The following is a 25,979-nucleotide window of genomic DNA, read 5'->3' as shown; positions in this document are numbered from 1 at the left end:
AGCACCCGGGGAAGTGGTTATAGGCAGAACTAAATAACCCTTCCCACTTTCCTTCCTTCTTGTGCTGGTTCAGATAATTCATTCTAAGTCAGGATTAACTAGTGATTAAAGATGGCACTGTAGGCTTGCTTTCTATTTGCTCATCCAGAAAGTATAAATGTCCTTGCTAAATCCAGCCATTCCATAAACATACACAAATGCCAGAGAGCAAACTGTTTACCCAGAGCTAAGCAAGCTGCAGTGAGAACAGAGCACCTCCCTTCACAATTTTAGTTGGCAGAGTGATACCTTACATAATATTAACAGCAAGCTTATTTCCAACAGAGAAAAGAAACAAGATAATGAAAGGCGGTAACATGACCATGAGTAGGACAATCCTATCTGAAGCCAACACCTTGATATTTGGATCATTAAAGGTAAAAGAAAATTCTTCCACTGCCTCCTGGTAATAGAATCAGAGACTTGAGGGAAAAAAATGAAACAAAAAAACAAAGGAAACACAAAAAAACCTCAGAGACTTGGTTCAAACTTCAATTTTAGACATATGATAAAGAAGAAAGGGAGACACTTAGACTAATAGAAAATTCTTCATATACCACACCCTTAAAGGCAACCAGAAAAATCATATTTTATAGACTAATCATGCAAACAAAAAAAGATTCTCAAACCACACCATGCCACTTTTTGTTTCTCTTTATTCAGATTTCCTAGCTGCTTCTGGTGATTACAGCACGTCAGATCTTTCTTTCATTAATTGTGAAACCAGCTACCTTTCAGATTTCTCTCTCCTCAATCATCTTACCCCCTTCAAATCTTTACCATATGTTTCCTACGTTAGTCCATTTCTCATTCCCCCCAAAGATCTCACCCTAATCCTACCCTGGGCTTTCATACCAGCTCCATATCTCTCTCCTCCAGGATAGCATGCCTACTGTGAGGCTGAGGCACTGTAAAGTGAGCTCTCTGACTGTGGCTAATCACTTCCAAAGGAAAGACAGGTTCCCAACCTTCCCGGTTCTGAACTTCCATAGCTTTTACTAGAACAAGAGTTTCAACCTCTGGCACTGAAGATAGAGGGTACTGACTGTAAGCATTGAAGCCAACCTATAGGGGCAACCAATCCTAGCTGACATCCCAAAGGGAAATGGAGGGGACAATCCTTCCACCACAGGGAACTGAACCCTACCCTAGCTATATGAGCTTGGAAAATACTGGGCTCCAGATAAGCACATGATCTGACCTTGATATCAGTGAGATTCTGAGCAGAGAACCCAGTCATGTCACGCCCAGATTTCTGACCTAGAGAACTGTGAGCAAATATGCATGTGTCTCAAGTACCTGAATTATATTAACTGATTACAAAGTAACAGGAAACTAATGTGGCCTCTTCATTATGGTCTTTTCATGTACTCAACATTCAGACCGTGCAAATCATGTGTTGAGGTCAGATTTTCATGGCCACATATATGAAATGATACTCTTCTCTTGATGATGTTATGCATAATACAGAACACGCTCCCACCTTCATTATTCTTATAAAAGCCAGAAAGAAGAGCTTACTGTGAAGGGGCAGCCACATGATGAACGGCTGCACTAGGGTGAGTTTGCAGCTGCTAGATGACCTCAGGCAGGTCCCTGGAGCTTTCTGAGTCTGAATTTCCCTATCTCTAAAATTGGAGGTTGTGGTCTTTGAGGTTTCTTCTTTGAGGTTCCTCCTAAGGAAGTCTATGATTCTTTATGGATCAAAAGTGAAGCCAATTTCTTATTTAACTTCCTATGCCAAGGAATTCACCTTGTCTCCACTCCTAATAGTTGGAACAACTGCTTGTCATTTATTGGGTGAAGAAAGGGGTTGTCCAATCCTTTACCTCATTTGACAGGACAAGGGACTTTGAACATCCTGCCTTTTTACAGCAGCACGGAGGAAGCTAGTACTCTAACAGGGACCTTCAGCACACAGTCCAAGGCTTTGTTACTAATATTCTAATGGGAAAAAGGTGATAAGAACATGGTATTCTGTATATAATTTACTCTCTCATTCTTGCATAGGGTTGAGCCCACCATCACCAGCTCTTTTCTTTATACTTTTGAATCAGGACTGACTTGAGTTGCATAAGCTGGGCTCTAACTAGCAATTCTCCTATCTCAGCTTCACACAGTGCTGGGATTACAGGTGTGCACCACCATGCTTATCTACCAAACTTTTTTTTTGTCTTTTTCATTTTTATTGGTACCGGGGATCGAACTCACGACCGCCTGCTTGCAAGGCAGGTGCTTATGCCACTGAGCTAAACCCCCAGCCCCTACCAAACTTTTTTTAAAATCGGTACTGGGGATTGAACTCACAACCATGCGCTTGCAAGGCAGGTGCTTATGCTGCTTAGCTAAATCCCCAGCCCCTACCATGCCTATCTAAACATTGATATATGTATATTTTCTTAAGTTGGCCGTGTAGCTCTCAAAATACCACCACACAAACAGAAAAAGAATAATTTTACTAATGAATCAAAATGAACCAAGATGCTATAAAATGCCATAGTTTTTATTCTACAAGTAAAATTTGCTGGGCCAGTCAAAAAGACTTTGACTTCTTCCTTGGCAACTTGTGACCTGGTATCATCCCTTTCCATTCTTTTCCTCTTCACTGCCAACAGCCCTTTTGATGGATCCACCCTAGTTTAAACTCTGTAGTCTCACTGTATAATATTATTAGACTATCTATGGAGAATGAGCTTCTTTGACACTTGCTAAAATATTACGTATGGCTTCTACACATTTCATTTTTTAATGCATATTTCTTCTCTGTGACTTATGTATTACTTATATAACACGAAGGTTGGCATCCCATCAAGAGGGACTTTTCTATGGTTCAGTGTCTGAAGTAAAAAGGAAAGAATGAACCAGATATGGTGGTACATGGCTATAATTGCAGCACTTTGGGTGGCTGAGACAGGAGGATAACAAGTTCAAGGCTAGCCTGGGTGACTTAGTAACTTGGTGAGAACTTGTCTCAAAAAAAAAAGGCTGGGATTGTAGCTCAGTGTAAAGGCTCTCAGGACTATAAAATAAAACAACAATAACAAAGAATGGAATGAAATGAATGAAGAAAGTGGGTAAATGAAATCAGTCTGTGCTTAATTATAGTTATATCAAAAGAATTCCCTCTGACCTTTTTACAGTACACATGTGTATCTATATAATTCATTATGCCTATATGTGACAAAATGACTTGTTTTCATTGATACAGATGAATTTTTGGTAACAAAGCTGGTACAAACCAGATTTAAAAATTGTGTCCGTGAACCTAAATGTCAGCATCACTGCTGATTCCCATGCAAATCCATATTAATTATGCATTTTCAAATGAGAATGACAGCTTAAAGGTTCCCAGGGTTTAGCTGTTACAATTTCCAGCAAAGCATATCTGAATTTAAGTAATAAAAGAAACTTCTGACATCATTGTACAAAAGATTAAGTTTAAGTTCCACTTGCGATATAGATATCTGATTTTACATTCTCAATAAAGTATCATATAATGGAAAGATTTTTAGTTTTCTGTTATAAAGAGCCAACCTTTTCTTTTAATGATAAAAGTTTATTTACAAAAGAATAAATCAGGGTTACAACTGTGAATTGGTTTTAAACTGCCAGAGAAAATCTTGATTTGGGGCTTGTTGTTCCATGTAGCATCCAGCAATAGGTGCTTGCAGATACTCATGGCTTGAATGACTGTGAGACACACTTGTCACACGTACTATTCGATATGCATCTGAGTCATGAGCATGAGTCACCTGCAAACTAAAAAGCTGGCCTCTGAGGCCTGCGATGCCAGAGAAACACTTACCGTCAGTTCGGTCCACCATGACCGTGTGGCAGACTGCGAGCAAGAAGAAGAACTGCCGGATTTCTGGCTCCTTCCCTGATAATATTTGCTCAATGAGATAATGGTCATAAAATTGAAGCTTCCCATCAGCAAATGTATTCCAGCTAAAATCAACTTGCTGAAAGGAGTGGAGAAAGAAATGTGATTTAAGAAAAATATTTCTGTGTTAACAACCCTTTTGAAGTTTTTAATTATGCAAAAGCCACCTTAAAATTTGAGCACATTCTTGACTAAAGTGTTAGAGGCTTACATCTGTCTTACAGTAAAAAGCACCCTGCAGTGGGTTGAACTATGTCCCCCAAAAGGTCTGTCCAAGTCCTAAACCCAAAATCTTATGATCATGACCTTGTTTGGAAATAGGGTTTTCTCAGCGGTGATCATGATGAGGTAATATTGGATTAGAATGGGAGGCCGAATGTCCTTATAAGAGAGAAATTTGGACACAGAGATGAAGACATTGGGAGAACACCGTGTGACAACAAAAGCAGAGACTGGAGCCTTATAACAAGCCAGAGAACACCAAGGATTCCTGACAGCCACAATAGCTGGGAAGAGGCAAGAAAGGATGCTTTCCTGGAACTTTCACTCTGCTGACACCTGGATTGCAAGCTCTTGGCCTCTACAACTTCAAGAGAACAAATTTCTGCTGTTTTAATACACAGTAATTTGTTAAGGCAGCTCTAGGAAATGAATACATATTCCGAACAGTTCCTTAAATTGAAGAACCCACCTCTATTTTGCTGTGACTATGTTGAGATGCATCTCGATGATCTCCTAGGAAACAAATAAGACAAAACATATTGAGTCTTCACCTGTGACTAGAGTCCCCTCTGCCCTCCAACCTAGCTTTGCATACTTGGTGATAGTGTGGGTCTTGTAGCATGTATTTGGATGATTCTAGAGTTAACCATGGTTTTCACATTTTTCAAGAGTTGGGCAAAATAAAGACTATTTGATAGAGACCATGTATTGCCTGCAGAGGCTAAACGTTTGCCACCTGGCTTTTTACAGAAAATGTTTGCTATCCCTGGGTCCAGGTGTTCAAATACTGGTACCTGTCCCTCTATACTCCACTGGGACCTTTACCTAACTCTCCTTGGAGGGACTGCCACCACTAATGGGATCACATCATCCACCCCTGTGTCCAGCTTCCTTACTGATGTGAAAATGCATTCAGAGAGTAAAGTTTTCTCTAAGTGGAAAGAATATGCATGTGCCTGTAACCTTTTTAAAAAACTGTATTGTCATTATTTAAAAATTAGAGCACTCTGTTTCAATACAGCATTAGTTTTAGTATTATTTGTAAGCATAAGCTGTGTTTCAGAAAATTAGAATGGAAGTTAATGTTTAAAAAATTGTGTTGAATCACACAAAATATAAAATTTACTATTGCAGTCATTTTTCAAGTGTACAGTCCAGCAGCATGAAATACATCCCTAACGCTGTGAAACCACCATCTAAACTCAGAACTGTGTTTATCTTCTATAATTGACACTCTATGCCCATTAAATAGCAACTTCCTATTCCCTACCTCCTGCTAATCAATATTCTATTTTGTTTCTATGAGTTTGATTACTCTAAGTTGAATCATACATGTATATTTGTCTTTTATGATTGGATTATTTCACTTAGCATAATGCCCTGAGGGTTCATCCACATTATAGCATGGGTCAGAATTTTCTGCTTTTTAAGGTTGAATAATACTCTTTTGTTTGAGTGTACCATATCTTGCTTATCCACTCATCTCTTCATGGACATTTGGTTGTTTCCACCTTTTGACTATTGTGAACAATACTGCTGTGAACATGGCTGTACATGTATCCTTTGGGTCCTCATTTTTAATTCCTTGGAGTTCAGTGTACTCCTAGAATTGAAATTCCCAGAACGTATGGTGATTCAATTTTTAGATGGAGAAAGGTGTGTTTCTTTCTGACTATTAATTTTGTTATGCAGGTCTTCCCAACAGTACTCCTTTATGACTCTTCTGGGAATACTCACAGCACCAGGGTCTACCCAGGAGGTACTAGGCACTCTTGGGAGGTAGGCTGAGCACACGGCAGCAACAAGGGAATGATTCATCTACCCTAATTCAAGAGCCAACTATGCCTTTTATTTTATACCTATCTGAGTCTAGTCAGCGAAAGCATGTCTCAAATTATTTCATGGAAAAGATTTCCTAAGCTCATAGTCCACTTGTGAAAGGTGTACTCACACTCACCATAGATTTGCCCATTGATGCAGCACTTTTTAAAGGTCATGATATTTTGTGTGAGTGTCCCCGTCTTATCAGAGAAGATGTAATGGATCTGCCCCAGCTGCTCATTTAGCGTAGTGGTCCTAGCCTTTGCGGGTGTGTCCTTCTCAGAGTAGTACATCTGCAGGTCCCAGTTAATGAAGTGACTCTGTCCCAGACGAATTATTTCCACACTATGAAGACAAAAGGTTATGCTATATGGAGCACTTAGATGTGAGTTGCAGGCGGTGAATTTTTCTCACTTGTGTTTACAGGAATGAGTTGTTTATTTACTGCTACAGACTGAACGTTAGTACCCCTCAGCCCTACCCTCAACCCATATGTCACAACAGTCCTGAGGTTGGGCCTTTCAGAAGTAGTTAGGTCTGAGAGCAGAACCCTCATGAATGGGATTAGCATCCTTATGCAAGGCTGTAAGGGAGCTTATTTTCCCTTTTTGCCATGTGAAAATCCCAGAAGTTGCCATTTATGAAGCAGGGAGTCTGCACCAGACACCACCTAAGCTGCCTTTAACCTTAGATTTCCCAGCCAAAAGAACTGTGAGCTGTATATTTCTGGTGTCTATACATTACTTGGTTTAAAGCCAGGGGTAGCTGTGCATGCTTATAATCCTAGCACTTGGGAGGCTAAGGCAGAAGGATCACAAGTTTGAGGCCAGCCTGGATTATACAAAACAATAACTGTCTCCGCCACCCCCAAGTTAATTGGTTTAACATTATTACATTATAGCAATGAAAACAAATAAAAAGGCCCTATGTTTTTATAACATCTTCCGGGATATAAACCATACTGTGGCCCATGTGCTCACCCTTCAGGTGCCTCACTAAACATGTCATACTCCAGCTTCAGAGTCAAGATGGCTTAAGAATGATAGTGTTCTTCAAAGCCATTTTCTCCATGTGAATTCCTTCTCACTCATGCACATCAGGCCCTGGAGTTGCATGTTCAGAACCAGGCCAAAAAAATGGGCGACAAGATGACCCCATAGAAAATGCCACAGGCATGGCTGTCTCTTCCTTGTCATTTCCTGTTGCACTTGGGACAACTGGGATGTCTGCATTGATCTATGTCCCCCAGGTATAGGGCAAAGGAGATGAGGGCACATGAGGAGACAGACTGCCATATGCTCTCAAATAGGGCAATAGTCTTTTGCAAATAACTCCTAAATTGTTACCTCTGATTGTGGAAAAAAAAATATATATTTTTTACTTTAAAAGATTATACAATGTCTGAAAGAAGATATTCTAAAAATACCTTCTCAATTTTAAAACTATAAGGGGCTAGGGATGTAGCCGAGGGGTAGAGCATTTGTGGAGCATATGTTTTTTCCTAGGTTCCTTCTGCAGTACCAAAACAAACAAACAAACAAACAACAACAACAACAACACAAAAACAAACTAAGAATTAAATATATTTCAATATTAGCTATTTACATGTGCAGGAATTGTCAAGTAGGCAATGGATGCTATTATAACAGGTTAAAAAGATAGAAAAATAACTCACCTTCCCTTTTTCCCTTTTGTAAATATGCCCTGCTAAACACCCACACTGTACCAAGTACCAAGCATACATGAGTAAACAAGACAGATGAAATTCCTGCCATTAAGCAGGTTACTTTGTAGTAAAGGCAACTACATCAACAGAGTCAGTAAATAGGTACTCTATAGGTGCTGTAAGTTCTCTGCAGAAAATCAAAGCAGACAAAGGGGAGATGGAGACCAAGAGGGAAGAGATGCAGTGGTTAAGATCAGGTGGATCTGGACAGCAGGGCTGATAAAGGGACATCTGAGCAAAGGCCTGCAGAAAATGAAATAGCAGCATATAGCTATCTAAGAAAGAATGTTCTAGGCAGAGATAAGAGTAGGGACAAAGACCCTAGGGCAGAAGGAACATCAAGGGACTGGGAGTGGCAGGGCCCTAGAAAGGCAGGCAGATCCTGCTGGGTCTCAGGGTTGGTACTGTGGCCTCGGTGATTCCATTCTAAACGGGCTGGAAAGTACCCATGGGGTAGTAGACAAACCAGAGATGCTCTTTGGAATGACTTAGTATGACTTACACCTGAAAGAACCTTCATTAATATCCAAGAGACATAAAAGAATTGCAGTATAATTATCTTGCAGTATAAGTTTTTTTGGTCTTTTTTTCTTTTTTATCAGTACCAGGGATTGAACTCACGACCACACACTTGTAAGGCAGACACTTATGCCACTGAGCTAAATCCTCAGCCCATGCAGTATAACTTTTTAACCCCAAATTTATATAGTATAGGGTTTATTTTATAGCATACATTGATAATTTCATACAAAATAATCTGTGTGATAGATAGTGCTTTTAAGAAGTGTAACAGTCACTATTTTTAGTCTTTAAAGGAGCTGGGGGACAGATGGCTGCCCCAGGGCTTATTTCCCATCAGTAGAACAACAGTAATTACATATAATAAGATTAAAAACAAAACAAATGTACATATAATAAAATTAAAAGCTTCTAATTATAGGTGTGTGCGTGGTAGGGGATCCCATGTGCCTCTGGACTATTATTTACTGGAACTAAAAACTCCCTTTGACTGTAAAGTATATTCTAAGGCACAGTTCCTCCTTCAGAGGTGTAAAATCCAATTGGCCAGTGACAGTGAACTCTAATATGAAAGAAAAAGGAAGAAATATCTCCAAAGTGACTGACACATGTCAGAGATACAACCTTGATCCTTTGTTGTAGTTGACTGACAAGGAGATGAGCTGTAGAACCTCGTGAGAGGCTAGAGGAAGGCAAAACCCTCCTTCCCACCAGGGGGTAGTGACAGAGAGGTCTTAAGTGTGACAAGCAAAGGTAGGTGTGGCAGATGGTAATGGGCCAGGCTCAGCTAAGAGGGTGGGATGCTGGGCCTTGGAACACACTAAGAAGGAACTGACCGTGACCTTTGACCTCTGAACACCAGAGCTTTATCTGTAATGAAAATAAATAGCAGGTGCCTGGCACCGACAGATACTCCAAGGTTTCTTTTCTTCCCCTGGATTACTATCAGTTTTGAAATAGCCGTTATTTTCTTATTTGTTCCTTTTGACCTTTGAAACAATTATTGCTAGACAGGAAGGTGCTAAATTGGAACTAGATACTGTAGTCTTCCATGAAAGCAAGAGGCCAAGAAACAGGCTTACCTGACATAGAGAGAGATGGGCACCATGGTGTTCAGAATGATGATGTAGCCCCAGAAATTCAGGAATCCACGGTAGGAGGGCGTGGCATTTTCTCCATCATAGAGGTACCAAGAGTAATTGCCAACTTGCGCTTCCCAGTAAGCATGACCAATGGCAAGGCCAGCAGAAAGCAGGATGAGAACAACGAAGATCTACAAGATAGGAAGCCAGGTCAAGTATTCTAAGGGTGGATTTCCAACCCTGTGCATTTTAGAGCTAATTAACCTATTTTATGATTGTTTATGATAATTTAATAGTCTGCAATATGAATGTACTGCAAATAAAACAGTATAAGAATGGTTTGAAGTCTATTTGATGGTTATGACTGATTGGTTCATTCGGTATTATACATATATGGTGAGGTTTATTCCCAGAATTATCTTTTAAAAGAGATGGTAGTAGCCTATATTCAAATCTTAAAGACTTTCATATTATAGGCTATGCTCTCAATTATTTTACCTTGGACTGTTTGGGAGGATAGCTTTTCTTAGCATGAGACAATGTCAAAGTATGATAAACTAGGCTCCTTATAAAAATATTGAATGATAATAATTTCTTGTTTAAATGGAACCATCACATATATTTGAGTAATTATTTCTGAAAGTACAATGTCTTAAAGACTGCATTGTATTGTAAATAAGACCACTTGAGAAGGAATACAATAATCCCTATGTTGTGGAAATGATGAGTATATACTTATGGGACAAATTAAAACCATCCTAGTTGTATTTGTGTATAGTATTTGAAACTGGAAATACAATTTCCAGAGAGAAAATTACATTTCTAAACGTGCATTTTCAAAAGTGCTATGTGTCAAAACAACTTGGCACAGAAGACAGATGATGGACCCTTTGGGAGGGCTCTAGACATGATCACCACGGTGCAGTAAAGATAAGCATGTCAAGTTCAAGGAAAATTTTCATGAAACTGAAGCACAGAGAAAAAAGAGCTTTTCGTTAAATTACTATATTACCTTTATGTGACTTTCAATATGTGTGTACAGTAAAGCATTATAATTATAAGTCCCAAAGAGTTTGTATATTCAAATTGAATTAAAAATTTGAGAATAAGAAGTTGGAGGTCTGTTTAATATATGGGCTCACCATTAAATAAATAAATAAATAAAGCACCAATACTGCAGAACTAAGACTGCTCTCCTCAAGAGGCCTTCTCCCAAGCTTGGCCTTTCTTTGGCATCTGGGATCTTCAATTTTGAAAGGGTTTTCTAGTTCCTTATTTCTTAATCTCTGATAAGAGTAGTTCACTGTGCCCAACAAGGCTGGCAGCACAGTTTATGCTGACTACCTTGCATGCCAGGCCGATGGTGCCTACACAGTTAAAAATCCTGGGCAAGAGTTTAGTGAGCTTCCCTGGAAGACAACATTTCACATGTGATGTCATGAATCATTGCTGGAGGGAATTAAATGACTCTTGTGTGTGATAAGAGCCTATGCGTGGTTACCCCTGGACTTTGCCCTGTGAGTCTTTTGCTCAATTTGGTTTTTATCAGTTTGCTGTAGTAAGTCCCAGCCATGAGTATAATCATACTGTAACTGCTATGGGGCCTCCTGGACCATCATGGAACCTGGGTATGGCCTGAAGACACTCTGCACCCTTTATGTTTTGTCTTTCCTTATATTTGGACTTGTGCAGTACATATGGGACAAAAAATGTTTTTAAGAAGACTATCCTTATGGAAAACTGATAGCAATAAATAAAGCCCAAGATTTTTCTACCCCATCTACAGAGGCATTTTTTTTTTTTTTGCATTAGAGAGCTAAACAACAAATTAGAGCAAAAGACAATCTAGCTTCTCATCTACTGAAATGGAAAATAAATACCGTGTAAACCATGTAGTTCATCAAATAATCAATTTTAGTTCTTTTAAATCTGGTTTTCCCACTATTCTTCATTATCTTAGTGTCAGCACCTAAAAATGGAAAATTCAATCTGATTAACAATTGGGTAAATCAATTAACTAGCATGTCAATATAATCATTCTTCCTTTGGTTCTGATGAAAAAAGGACTGAAAAGCAATTTCTTCCTTTAAATCTTTTGGATCAAACTCATGATCTTACACTTACCAGGCAAGTGCTTACATTGCTGAGCTAACGCCCCGGCCCTCTTCCTTTAAATCTTAAGAGCTCATAGTGGATCAATTTCCCAAGAAAAACTCAAAGTACCTGCAAAAATGACCAATCCATGGCAGATATCGGTGTTCCTAATTACACAACCACGTAACAGAATTTTATCAGCATCCAAAGGAAAACTTCTTTTTCTCCAAAATAGTGTTCCTGTAAACTTATCTAATCGGTTGTTGGGTTCTTCACATTCAATAAAACCTTTAGGAAAGGTATGATTCACATTATTAATCACATAGGAAGGGTTTTCTGGTTTTAATTAATGGACTGAATCAAGTAACTAAAATTTAAAACAAAGTAAGACATGTTTTGTACAAACCGTCAAATATTGCCAAGGTATCCTCTCTTTGAAGGTATTGGTCTGTGATTTCAAGTGCCATTTTGAATTTTAAATTGGTTTCTCTAAAGTGGGGAAAAATAATTACAAGAACACAATTTAGACTTCAAAAGGGATATAAAATAGCACATACAAGGTAACATTAAACACACTGAGACATGAAGGCTAAATCATTAGTTTATTCTCTCTCTCTCTTTTTTTTCTAGTTTTGGGATTAAACCCAGTCTTACACATATTAGGCAAGTGCTTTACTGCTGAGCTACATTTCCAGCCCTAACTTGCTCTATCTTTATACTCATTGTTCATCTTGAAACTCAGTTTGGGTGAGGTTACCCTCAAAACTATAGAGAAAAATTCTTGATCTGAGAAATGCTGGTTACCTTTACTGTTCGCTATTGTAACACTTAGGACAAAACACCCATAACATCTTTCTCATTGATTTCTCATTTCCTTCTTTCCTGTTAGCCAAACTGCTGTTTGAAAATGTAGCTTCTAGTATTTCACCACAATAAGATGATTCAAACAAGTTTTTATATATATAGTTTTATATATTTATATGAAATATATATTTATAGTATATATTTATTTTACATAAATATATACTATAAATATACTGTATAGGCCAGGGATTTAGTTCTGTGGCACTGCGCCTGTCTGGCAAACATGAGGTCATGAGTTCAATCCCTTGTACATACATATATATATATATATATATATATATATATATATATATAATATTTATGCTATATATAAATTCCCCATGATGAATGAATGCATTTACTACTTATTGCAAACATACTAATAAAAAAAAAAGGAAGGAAAAAAATCCTGTAGGCATTTTTTTAAACTTCTGGTCAAACTATTTTCTAGAAGGAACAAGCAGATTTGGGAAAGGAAGTGGCAGCCCCACCCCCAATATTTGGCCTGTCCCACCCCTAGTGCAAGGGAAGGTCACCGCGCATGGACACATGGGGGCAGGCCAGGATGTGCACTCTCAGAGCAAGGCTGCTTTGTTACCATGGATAGCCCTTTATGGGCCTCACAGATACCCAGTCAAACATCCCTACTTATCAGGAAACTGACCAATGGTTCCCAGCTCCACCACTCTGTTCTGACAGGGCCTGTTAAGAATTCATACTTTCATAAGCCTTTAGAATCTCTCATCAGTGAGATTAATAGTTATTCTGTAGCTGAGATTGAATTGTCAGCTGACTCAGCAACAGAGCAAGGAAAGGTCTAGGTTTTTAACTCATGATTTTAGCTCTGTGAATATGGCTTTGGGGTGTAAGAAACAAGGAACACAGAGAACAGGGTCCCTACTGCCACTTACTGTGTGACCTAGAGCAGGCTACTTCATCTCTCTGGGCCTTGGTTTCCTCATGGGTGATCAAGGGAATAATTAATAATGCTCATCTCATGGAGTTGTTAAAAAGCTTAAACAAGCTAAATATAATGTGCCTGCAACCTTGTACACATCAAATAAATGTACTGAAAACTGGTCAAAACTTTATTTTCTTTATTATGTTTTGGCAGAATAGCTAAAATCAAAAAGGGGAAATTCAAAATTGCTTATTGGTAAAGACTTAAAAACTATATTCTCTTCTTTGAATCAAATAATATCCATAGTCATTCCTGTTCCTCTGGATACTTGTCATCAGTTTCTAAAGGGCCCACGCACTTACTTCCCATTTGCACTTTCATCTTCCCTGAAGAGTGGGCAAAGGCAGGGTCTGAGAACTCTGGGAGATCCCATAAAACTCGGGGGAGACTTTGGACTTGGACTGTTCAGCAATGCTGAAATGTTAGGACTTGGGAAACTTGGAGATGGACTGAGTGCCTTTTATATAAAGGAAGTGCATGAGTGTTTTGGGTGATATGGGTAGGATGTTATGGTTTAGATCTAGATGACCCCTCCAAAGCTCATGGACTCATAGGCAGGGCATTGAGGGGTGGGTGAGTGGATCATTGGGGATCTTTTTGGGTAGGTCATTGAGTTTTGATAATCATCAGTGGATTAGTGCACTGATAAATTTATAGCTGACTTGCTGTTAGGATATGGCGTTTGGTTAAAGAGGTGGGTCATAGGGTGTGAGGACATGGTCTAGAAGTATTTATGTTTCTCTGATCTTCCGTATACATTTTCCCAGGTTTCTGCTATCATGCCATGAGTAGCTTTCCTCTTGCCATCCACTCTGCCACGTTGTCCTGACTTGGAGCCAGCTGACTATGGGCTGAAACCTCTATCAACTAGAAGCCAAAATGAACCAAAGTAAACCATTCTTCCTTTAAGTTCTGGAAATAAGGTATTGTGTCACAGTGATCTAAGACAGATTTCTCTTAGTTACTTATCCACAGAGAGCACATATAGTTAAGAGCAGGAAGATATTAGCTCTTCCTGGTCATGTCCTTACTGGTCCATCTCTTCTGATCAGATCCTACCTCCTAACAGCAAATCAGCTATAAACTCATCCACTGATGACTATCAAGCCCTCATGACCCAATTATCTCCCAAATGCCCCACCTACTAGCACACAAAGCTTTGGGGGAACATCTAGATCTAAACCATAATTCTGCCCCTGGTCCCTAACAGACTCATGTGTGTCCTTTTATGCAAAAGGCATTTAGCATAGCTGTAAGACTTGTCAGAGTCCTAACAATGTCAGCACTGCTGAAACATCAAAGCCCACAGTCTCTTCTGAGATTTAAGGCAAACCCTTAGTGGAGAGCCCTTATGAAAATCAGAAGGAAAGTTAAACACTGTGGACCCACAATGGCACAAGTGAAACATTCCCATTTCAAAAGGTACAAATGGAAGGACTGAAACCAGTGGAGCCAAAATAAGACCAAAATCTATCTATAATGGGGAAAAGAAAGGCCAGTTTATGCTGAACACTGTTGGACTGCCAGCAAGTGGCAGAGGCAGGACTAGGTCTTAAGGTTTCCTGCCTGGAGCACCCAGGCACCTGGCAGGGCACATCCTCCAACACTGATGTTGAATTGGGCCCATCAGAGACACACTCACCCATCAAGTTCGGCTGTTTCCACATAGCAGAGGCTATTAGGTTCAGAGCTGGATAGCAACAGAATGTCAGCCTGTTCAAAACAAAAGGCACCTGTGACACGGAGTCTTCAGGGTGAGAGTACAGGCTGGGGAGGACAGGAATGGGAGAGGCAGAAGGCTTTCACTTACTGGAACAAAATCATTTTTCTTCAGACGAATGACATCTCCAACTTGAATGTTTTTCCACTTGGTACTTTTGAACCTAAGTATTAAAAATAATGGGAGTTTATTGGTTTTTAAGTTTCAAACAGGGGAATTATTATTTTTTCTGGATGTCAAACATTCAGAAAGATGTGTAAATCACAGGGGAAATGTTTGTTAACTGTTCACCCTTTTAATGATGTGACCACACACACAGGAAGCAACAGCAGTGCTTTGATGTGTTCTGTCCACCCTGCCTAACCGGTCACCGAGGCTGTTTCAATATGTGGCAGGGGTGGTGCCACCCTTTTGTTTTCACTCTGTCTTGCTTCCCTTTACGCTTCCCTCCCTCTCAGGCAGCCACCACCTGTTCAGTGCCCAGGACAAAACATAATGTAGCTTCCTGTGGGCACCAAGAATCCTCATTCTTAGACCTCTTCAGAGCTGGTGTCCTTTCTAGTGTTTAAGTTCTCTTCTTACTGAGTAGACCTCACTTTTATAATCAAAGAAATAAGAATATTAGTAAAATGATGTATCATTAGTAAAATGATAATACCAAAGATGACTATCTTTGGTATTAAACATCATAGAAAATACTCATTTACATTTCTCACAGAAATCCATCTATTGTAAAGGAGAAAAACCATGTTAACATATTTACAACTTGGTGATGTCTATTTTTAAATTAAATACAGTGGAAATATCCAGGTTATTTGCCTCAAATATTGACACATTAAAAAGTCTTTGCCTCAATAACAACACATTAAAAAGTCTTTGACGTGGGTTTTAGTCACTGTTTTTAGGACCTGAATTTACAGTTTTGCCTTGAGGCTGTTGGTCAAAGAACAACTCACTACCAATCCATGAGCTGGGACTTTGGTCACAGCTGACTACACTTATTGAACAAACATTTTTTGGGCACTTCTTACGTGTCACAGCTAGGACAGCATCCTCAAGAAGCTTACAGCTCAGTTCAGAAGGAGAGATACCTACAAAAATCTAATATGATTCATACATGATAATTAAAAAAAATTACTCTTCAAGCACAGGGAAGGGAGAAATCATTTTGCTGACAGATAGGGAAGGCGTCAAGCATCCTGCACAAGCAAAGCCCAAAGGGGACAAGTCTAAGAACAGCAGAGGTAGATGAAGCTCACTGGATGCTGAAGTTGCTGTATGAATGCCAGTCACCATCTGCGCATAGTCCAATTTGGGCTGTGTAGCCTCGGAGCCATGAAGGCCATGGAGTGTCTTTGCAGTTAAGAGACGTCTTCACAATGAAAAACTTTACCAACAACTCAAACTATGTTTCCAGACAAATGTGTGTATTATTTCTTTGTACCTAAATTACAAATTGAAGGAGGCAACATACCTGCCATTCTTAATGACTTCACATGTCCTATTGTTGACTTCCTTGTCCATTTTATGCCGAGCCTTTAGAAGAAAAATGAAGGAATGTTTTAATCACTTCAATACATGTGTACCACTGCTAAATTAAAGATGGTCAGAGGAGAAAGTTGAACAGTTTGTTGTGTGAGAAATCTGTGTGAGACAACTCTGGTGACTCCTCTTAAATATAAAACCATTATTGTGACTTTATTTGGAGACTCATTTTTTTATACTGATATGTAAAAAGCTGGCTAAGGTATTTTTTCCTCTTTAATTGGCTCTAAGTATTGTAAATAAGGCTAGCCAAGGTGTTGGTATGTAATCTCTAAAGCCAAGAGACAATCCTGTTTTTTTGCAGTGTTCTCCATATACGATATGTACAGGATATGAGCACAGCAGAGATGTTAGAGCCAGTAGCTCTGGGAATGTCAACTGGGTAGAGCCTTAAGATAAAGAGGCTACTGGACTCCCCAGGGCACAAGAGGTTGCATATCAAAAACCAAAGTGACAGCTCCCAAAAGATTTCCATAGCTGCCTTAACTAGATTATGTAAATTGATCCTTGGGCATATCTTTATCTCTGCAATTTACAGAGATGCCATTCTTGCACCTGGCCAGCCAGCTCAAATTACTCACATAATCCCCCACCATCCTCACTGTCACTCATCCCAGAGCCATCCCCCTTCTTCACAAGATAATAAATTCTGGGAGAGGCCTAGGATGGAGGCTTTTGTCCACATGTCCTCATGAGGATTAGACTTAGGCCCCCTTGGCTGCCCTTGGAATATGTCTTGGTGTCTTTACTCTCGATGTGGGTTGCATTAGTAGTGATAGATTAAAATTAACTTGCTGGGATTCCAATAACATTTCAATGGGATTACAAATATAACTTTTTGGCTTATGTGAAAACTATAAAGAAGATTAGAATATTTGAATGACTAAACTCAATATTTGGGATTATACAATAAAATCCTTACCACATCGTCCACCAGATCTTTGATAGCAGTGATGCCCAGCACCAGAAGTAGGGGCACAAGTGTGGTGTACCATGCCAGGGTAGATATTTGAGGAATTGCCTAACAGAAATAAAAAAGGCGTATGTGAAGTACCTATGATAGCAGAGCTAACTTATAGGTAATGGGTTGCTGACTCTAAGCTTGCTAATTCTAATTTCCCTTACCACGTAAGTCTGCGTCCCACAATCCATATAGGAAAGGGCACTTAAGCATCCATCCAACTCTTTCTGTCTAAGCTTCTGGTCACACAGAATAGACCCTATATATGGTCAGTGGTTTGTGAAATTATTTCATTGTGACTTTAACTGGATTCCAAGGAAGTTTTGTAATATGATTTAAAAAAGAACTTTTGTAACCTAAAAGGGAACTGCACTGCCCTTTTTGTGAAAATCATAATTAACTGAAGGGGTGGAATGGGTAGGGGGAAAGTAGTCCTTAAGTTTTAGGAAAGGCATATGGGCTGCATGCAGCAGGCTGCTCAGAGGCTGTGATTTCTGGGAGTCTCATACACAGGCCAAGATGGCAGCAGATGGCCACTTCTGATACTTAGTGACCAGGTAGAATACCTTTGGGGCATTTGAAGAAAGTAATCATTTCATGGCTATTGCTACTGGTCCAGCCAGAATGGGGCTGGCCTTACAAAAAGTTCCTCCTCTGTCAAGACATTTTCCCAATTTGAATGGAAGATTGGGAAGAAGTTTCATTATGATGTTTTGTGACCATCTTGTGCATCACTGGGTCATACCAAGTGGTGATTCTTTAAAGTTAAACTGGGTCCAGCCCTGTCCAGCTCTATAAACACAGATTTTGGGATTCTGATCAGTGTCTTTGTTTACCTCAGTCTGCCTCAGATCTCGGCAAAATAGTGGTTATGCTGATGCTTATCTCATAGAGTTTCAGATTAAATGCAGTAATCATGGAGGGAAGGGCTGTCTAAGGCTACTACTGTCACTGTAATTTGGATTACTGCACCTTTTTTTTTTCTCTCTTCTTATCGGTACCGGGGATCGAACTCACTACCGCCTGCTTAAGGCAGGTGCTTATGCCGCTGAGCTAAATCCCCAGCCCTGGATTATTGCACCTTAACAGAAGTGGTGTGGTTGGAAGAAAGATCCTTTCCCACAACACTGTGAATATGTGGGTCTTCCTTTTTCTCCCTCTAGAAGGAAGTAAAGGAAAAGCGACACATTGACCTCATAACAGCTCTTTACTGCTTGGATGTTCACTTCTGTCTAAACATTCGCCTGTAATAGTAGGAGCATCCTTTACAATCAAATGTCTTTTCTTGTGGTTCTGGGTTCTGAGCCCCAATCTTTGCACATGCTAGACAAGCACCCAACCACTGAGCCACACTCCCGGCCCTAAGTCAACAGGTATTATGTCCTACCAAATCTACTGAGTATCCTCTTCTCCCCAGGGTCGCCCTTTCCTCGCCTCTTCACTCAGTGCATCCTTCACCCCCACCAAAGCACCCACATTGCCATTTTATAGTCTTAATAGGTGAATCCCAGCAATGGGACTGTTTTCCAAATCCACCCCTTGTAACAGCAAAGTAGATACACTGCCGTTATGAGCAGCTTGTCAGGTGCTAAAGGCTGACTGAACACTAAGTTAAATGAGTTGAATATAGCAACTGTCCTACACATAAAAATGTCTTGCTACCCAAATAAGTGAATGTTTTTGTCATGATTTTTTAAAATCAGAAAAGTCTTTTCTAATGTAAAAGTCTGCAAAATAACATGAGCTTTATGACTAAAATATTAATAATAATAATACTCATGAAAACTAGGCAACTAAATAAAAAAATGACAAGCATAGAGGTAGGTTTAATTTTAAAGTATATTATAGTATATGAAGGTCTGCTCAAATATTTCAAGGAAATAAACACTATGGTAGCTACTGTTATCTTGGGTTGTCTAGTGGTGAAACACTATATTGCTTAAATTGTTCTATTCTGACCTGTGTTATGTCCTCTTTTATATTATCTTTTTTTAAAAAATAAAATAATTTAAAAGTATAAACAACTCTAAAGTAAGAGTTATATTTTATTCACTCCACCATTAACCAGTTTTAACACTCTCATCAGTTCAAAATTGAACTTTTTTAAGACATAAAATGATATTTTCTTTTGTTCTCTTTTCCTGTTCAAATACAAATCGAGCCTGTTCTGGGCAGGAGGCAGTGACTGCTTAGGTAGAAAAGCCTGACATTAATATGAAACACTTCTAAGATCATCCATACTGTATGACCACACGTTAGATATTATTGAGCTGTCAGAATTCACAACAGATATAAAGTATCATAAAGCGTTACCTGTAGGATAAGAAGGCCCACAAAATATATATTGGCTGCTCTCTTAAACTGCTCAAACAAATTCAGGGGTAGAAAGGTAAATACGTTGTATTTATATGTCTTAATTGCATTATTCTGCAGGAAAAAATAAAGAATAAAATATATTGAGTATACACACCTGCAAAGATTTCTGTGTCACCATGGCCTACAGTGACCCAGGGCCATAATCCATCAGTCAGAAAGATACTGAGATTTCTTTTAAGCTCTTAATTCTAGCTAGACCTCAAAATGACTACATAGAATCTTATATCAGAGAGAGTAACAAAATATAGACATCAGGCTGTGGCCTCATGGATCCCACTGTCAGATGCCTTGCTCTGTTCCAGCCTGTTAGAAAATGGGCAAAGGCAGTTGTCAACATGAGCAGAGTGGGCTGGGGATTTAGCTCAGCGGCATAAGCACCTGCCTTGTAAGCAGTCGGTCATGAGTTCGATCCCTGGTACCGGTAAAAATGAAAAAGACAAAAAAAAAAAAAAAGCAACATGAGCAGAGTAGGAAAGGAATAGGTTAATTCAAGGAGGGGTGGGGGCTGCTGTATAGTAAAATAAAAGGCACTCCTGTGAGTGGTGTCGTGCCCCCTAAAGATATACCAAGACCTAGCTTCAATATCTGTGACTGGGATCTTATTTGGAAATAGGGTTTTTGCAGACATAATCAAGATGAAGTCATACTAGGCCAGATGTTGACTGGTACCTTTATAAACGGGACAGTTGGACACAGAACGCTACTTAGAGATGAAGAGAGACGGAGTGATGTGTCTGTAGACCAAGGAATTCCAAAAACCGTGGGCAACCACCAGGATCTGGGAGCTGCATAGAACTGATTCTCCCAGATTCTCTAGAAAGAATTAACTCTACTGACTCACTGAATTTGAACTTCTGGTCTCCCAAACTATAAGAAGGTTAATTTCTATTTTTCTAAGGCACCCAGTTTTGGTACTTTGTTATAGAAGTCCTAAGAAATTAAAATAGACATTTTACAACTTTATTTTTCCTTTTATGGCAGTACTAGGGTTTGAACCTAGGGCCTTCACACTGAGCTCAGCGCTTTTGATTTTTTTTATTTAAAAAAGCAAAACAGAAAAAAAAGGATAGACATAATACAGAATTTTTAAAAAATGGTAAGGAATTGACATTAATTAATATATTACATATTGTTATCTTAGAAATAACTATTCAGGTGACAAGGTCGAGGCATAAAAAGTAATCAAGCAATCAAACAATGACAACACAAATTGTTCTTTTTGATGAACTAACAGAATTAGTCGTATAGTTATCTATCTTGCACACATGTACATACATGCAGTTATATGTGTATAGCTACATTCATATAATGTTTTACTTTCTTCCATTTCTCCTCTCCCCTATCCCAGCTGTTCTTTCCTTTTGATTTTTTTGGGACAGGGTCTTGTTAAGTATTAAGTTGCTCAGGCTGGGCTTGAATTTGTGATCTTTTCATCTCAACCTCCCAGAGTGCTAGGATTACAGGCAGGCACTACCATACCTGGCCACTTTATAAAAAAAATTTTTTTGTGTCTTTTTCATTTTTATCGGTACTGGGGATCGAACTCACGACTGCCTACTTGCAAGGCAGGTGCTTATGCCGCTGAGCTAAATCTCCAGCCCCCACTTTATAAAATTTGAGCCCATATTTGACAGATGCTCTTCATCATATTTCAAAGATAAGCATACTTTAGGGAAAAGTATTTTTCTTTTAATAAAGAGCCTCACTATGTGGCCCAGATTGGCTTTGACTATTGATCCTCCTGTCTCAGCCTTCTGAGTAACGGATTACAGTTGTATGCCACTGCACTGGTTAAAGGTGCAAATATCCTTAATGTTTCTGCATCTATTCTAGGAAGAAGAAGAAGAGAAAAATTATTAAGATTCATCTTAAACTTGTTACTTCAAAACATGAGGCTTCTGTGATAATGCATACTTTTTCATAAAGTACTTTTAAGAGAGTTTTATACCTACAAAGGGAAAGTTTCAGTCTATATAATTCTGTTTAGTTTTATTTCAAGTCACCTCTACTCACCTTCAGGTCATTAAATTCAAAATACATCCTATAGAACAAAACTTGTAAATAGCCTTAGGCTGGTGGCTACCTAGAAAACAGGTGTAGCACGAAGCAGGCAAACATGACAGTGACTCGATCAAATGGGACTTCAGTAAAAACAGTTTAGGAATCAACTTACCGCATACTTGCTCTTCTTAATACAAAAGAACTTAGTATTCATAAAATGAGATTGTTCATGAAACTTTCGATCATTTGCTTTGATGTGCCATGTACAATCTTTAAAAGAAAGAGAAAAAAATTATTTAAGTGGAAAGCTGAGTTTTTGCAGATTGAATCATATAGAAGTGAAGTCATCAGAGTAGGCTCTAATCCAACACAGCTAATGTGCTTATGACAAAGAGAAATTGGAACTCAGGGACAGGATGATGACATGAAGTCACTCGGAGGAGATGGTCGACTATTAGCCAAGAAGAGAGCCCAGCAAGGATCTTGCCTTCACTCCCCCTCAGGAGGAGCCACACCTGTTGACACTGTGATCTCAGACTTCCAGCCTCCAGAATTGTGAGAAAATACATTCTGAATGTTTAAACCACCCTGTTGGTGGTACTTTGCTATGGCGGTGCCTATCAAACTCATAACCATATTATGACTTGAGCAATTCTTCACAGAACCCTACAAGAACAATTCTTATCTAAACATGCCCCAACCAAAATTACCAGAATCACAGGAGATCAGCTAAACTAGGTTTAATTATCATTTCAATCTCGTTGACTTGGTTTGTAAAATTTATACTACATTGACTATTTAGTGAATGAATAAATCAAAGACATATATCATCAACTAATTGAATATTTCTAAGTCCAGATGATAGGTCAGTGCTGTGTACTGCCTTATCCTGATGGTCAATGCCTGTCACCTTTCCGAGTTCATTTCATACATTTCACAGCACATCACATCACTGAGTAAACTCCATCCATTCCATTGCCATGTCTAAATTCTAAATTCTAGGAAACTTTCTCTCACTTTCTCTCTTTCTCTCTCTCTCTCTCTCTCTCTCTCTCTCTCTCTCACACACACACACACACACACACACACACACACACACACACACACACGCAGGCACACCAGGAATCAAGCTCAGGACACTGTACTTGCCAGGCAGGTGCTCTCTCACTGAGCTAAATCCCTGGCCCTCTAGGGAACTTTAGAAAGTCCCTGGTTTCTCTGCTGTGTGGACATTTCCCACCCAACCAGTGTCTCATTAAATATTTCTCCCTGTCTACTGCACTATTTTTATTAACCTGCTTCTCCCTCCATGGTTTTCTCCAGGCACTGGAAGTTGGCCTCTCCTGTTTAATAGACTAATCCCCAGATCTGCAAAGCATCTTGCATGTGGCTCCCTGTGCAATGATGATGTCTCCCTCCCTCCAACTGTACAGACAACCACATTCCTCAGCAACAAGCCACAAGGCTACTGTAGGCTTTGCTGCCTTCCTTGCTGGCATGACAAGCCCAGAATTCTCTTCATAGCCTGTGGTAACTTGTGGCAAAGGCATGAAGTCCAGTGGTGGATGCAACTTTCAAAGTCTCCTTGGGGACTTGGTTGTACACCCTGATCATATCTGTTCTTTTGCCAGTCTGGATAAAGCCGCTCAGACATTAGTGATAACATGACTGCAATACAGTCCTCTTACACAGTTGTTTCCTCTGAGCAAGTTGAAGAAGTCACTGCACTATTCTCTCAGCTGTCTATCACAGCTCTGCCTCTATCTTTGGTTCTAGAAAATCAGTCCCAGCTGGAGGGAGTGGCTGCAACTAGCCAGTCCATTCTGTGGCAGTTGCATTGACCTGAATCCTATCACATGGCAGCTCTTATCCTCCACAGTCTCTGTTGCCTGTTTTCTGTTGCTACCCCAATGCTTTATCCTATTTCTGAATAGGGTTCCCCAGCCCCTCGAATGAGACTGGCCCTGACCATGGGATGAGGTGCACACTTTTATAAGTGAGTCCATTCTTACGAGGATGGACAGAAGTCAGTTCCTTCCCTCATCCCTATGCTATGTCCCAGCCAATCCAGTCAGAGGCACAGCAAGGACCACCTATGCCTCACACCATGGCCTCAGATGCCAGCACTTCCTTCCCTACCTAGATGGATTTTATGGGGAGACTAAATCTTGGTTTTATATCCCCCACAAGTCTTTCACTTGGTTTCCACAGAGTGGCACACAAAATACCTTCTGAAGGAAAAGGAAAAATGCATAAATGATTATCAGTTTCTCTATTTCTGTCTCAATGGGTGACTGACCTTCCAGTGGGGACCAGTACTTAGTGGGAATTGAGGCCAAAGGACTCTTCCAATACAAAGATACACAATACACAATACACAGCCAGGCTGTGTCCCCTGGGGAAGGAGAGTTCTGTCCCTCTCTTGTGTCTTTGCCCATATATCCTTGACTTGTACCACCCCATGACACATGCTAGCTCTATACCTGATGTATCCTGTGCTTATCTTATGCCAGGAATCATGCCACATAGTCAGCATCTCAATTTACAGCTGAGGTAACTGAGGCAGAGGCGGATCAGCAAGGTGACAGAACAGTGGCAGATGAAATGACTTCAAACTCTAGCAGTCTGAGCCCCTAGTGCAGCCTACCTGTCCACCTTACTGTGCTGGTTAAGGTTCCCATTGTGACTCAAGCTCTAAACCATGGTGAGACTCGCTCGGCCAGCAAGTGTTGATCTGGGAAGGTGGCTTATGAGGACAGGATCACCCTCACTACTGCTGTCCCAACACATGGCTGTCCTGTCTCCTAACAGGAAGGCACAGCATATTACTGCCACCAAGGCTCAACACAAGGATGCCTTCAGTTTGGAAGAAATCCTCAGGAAACCCCTCTGGGCACTGGGTTCTCCAAGAATATGAATGCAGAACATTAACAACTCATGTGGCAAAATCATTTTTAGAGAAGGGAATATATTAAAGGACATTTACAAGTAAGGAATTATAAAATGATCTGTCTCATGATTATTATTAAAACCATCATACTTTTGAAAATATTTCATTTCAACTTTTAAAATGATTCATTTTAAAACTCCTACTCCCTGGGAAATACAGATAATAATGCAAGAGGATCAAGCATGGACTATAGAAAAATGCAAATAGTCTGGTTCTTTTTTAATACCATTACTGAACACTTTTGATGCATCATTTTGGCTGCCATTTATAGAATAATAACTGTTGTGTTATGACAAATGGCAATCCTCCTGGCATCTTTGTAGCTCAAGTGCAATTTTATCAGTAGGGAAAATGGAAATGGAGCTATAAAACAGCTCATGAGCACTGTAATAATGTCTGCAATCAGAAAATTTCTTTCCCATTCAAAGAAGAGCTCTAAAGCAAAGTAGGCTTAAAAAACGACTTTCATAGAGCAATCTTGATTCTATTCTCTATTTTAGGGTAATTTTCAAATGCATGTATTTTTGGTGGTTTAGTTGAGTTCACAAATGACTTATGATACATCCTGGCCGCCAGTGTTGTAGAACATGCTGAGAACAGCATTCTAAATTTCAGGAAAGTTGAGGGAAAAACAAAAACAAAAACAACCCAGACAAGATTTTCTTTTCTGAAGAAGAGAGAAAAGGCCAGTAATAAGTTAAAAAAAAAATCAATCTTAGAAATACGCAGGAGGAAAGAATAAGCCACCGCTTAATAACCTGGACATAATGAGCTTTCCCACCCTTCCTTTGGTTTGCTTGCCTGGCTCCCACGGTTCCGTTGGTCACTAAGTCCCCAGCTAGTTGTCACTTTATCTGTTTCCTGCATTATACTTCATTCCTATCCATGTAGATTTGGATGCCTCAAACAGACGGTAATTTCTGATTTCAAGTAGGAGCAGCTATGGGGTAACCAGCAATAACCTTGATCTCTTAATTTTATATCCTTGATTATACCTCAGTAATACCTTAGGGAACACTCAGAAAGTCATCAATGTATTTTATCTGAGATTTAACCACAAGAATCAGGCCCCGCAGGTAGCCTCTGTGGAGAAGAACTTAATTTCAGAAATCTGATTGCAGCCACATAATCAATAATCCTATTTCCAGTTACAGATTCTTATTTGGCCTAATTTAGACAAATCAATGGGGCAAGTAAATTGAAGTTTTCTCCTAATTCTTCTCTGAGATTTGAGCT

At 39.5% G+C, this 25,979-nt stretch overlaps 1 protein-coding gene and 1 long non-coding RNA gene across 3 annotated transcripts in view; one reads left to right on the top strand and one right to left on the bottom strand.

Moving 5' to 3' along the window:
• Positions 1-13,305, top strand: part of LOC134471773 (uncharacterized) — a 36,456-nt gene extending 23,151 nt beyond the window's left edge. Inside the window, exon 4 of the long non-coding RNA XR_010041400.1 lies at positions 325-13,305. This is a non-coding gene — a long non-coding RNA (uncharacterized LOC134471773). The remainder of the gene's footprint in view (positions 1-324) is intronic.
• Atp8b1 (ATPase phospholipid transporting 8B1) overlaps positions 1-25,979 on the bottom strand; it is a 126,784-nt gene that overhangs the window by 25,371 nt on the left and 75,434 nt on the right. For both annotated transcript variants that reach the window (XM_063231563.1, XM_063231562.1), the window contains exons 3-15: positions 21,966-22,063; positions 19,730-19,843; positions 17,378-17,476; positions 16,385-16,446; positions 15,001-15,073; positions 14,833-14,903; positions 11,793-11,875; positions 11,516-11,674; positions 11,173-11,261; positions 9,293-9,483; positions 6,102-6,310; positions 4,614-4,657; positions 3,845-4,001 (exon numbers count right to left, since the gene is read on the bottom strand). In XM_063231563.1, coding sequence (XP_063087633.1) covers positions 3,845-4,001; positions 4,614-4,657; positions 6,102-6,310; positions 9,293-9,483; positions 11,173-11,261; positions 11,516-11,674; positions 11,793-11,875; positions 14,833-14,903; positions 15,001-15,073; positions 16,385-16,446; positions 17,378-17,476; positions 19,730-19,843; positions 21,966-22,063 — 1,449 coding nt within the window. The remainder of the gene's footprint in view (positions 1-3,844; positions 4,002-4,613; positions 4,658-6,101; positions 6,311-9,292; positions 9,484-11,172; positions 11,262-11,515; positions 11,675-11,792; positions 11,876-14,832; positions 14,904-15,000; positions 15,074-16,384; positions 16,447-17,377; positions 17,477-19,729; positions 19,844-21,965; positions 22,064-25,979) is intronic.

The sequence above is a fragment of the Cavia porcellus genome, unplaced genomic scaffold (assembly GCF_034190915.1).
Source record: "Cavia porcellus strain 051 isolate PalLab524CR breed Dunkin Hartley unplaced genomic scaffold, mCavPor4.1 scaffold_20, whole genome shotgun sequence".
Lineage (NCBI taxonomy): Eukaryota > Metazoa > Chordata > Mammalia > Rodentia > Caviidae > Cavia > Cavia porcellus.
This window is presented reverse-complemented; position numbering and strand designations above follow the sequence as displayed.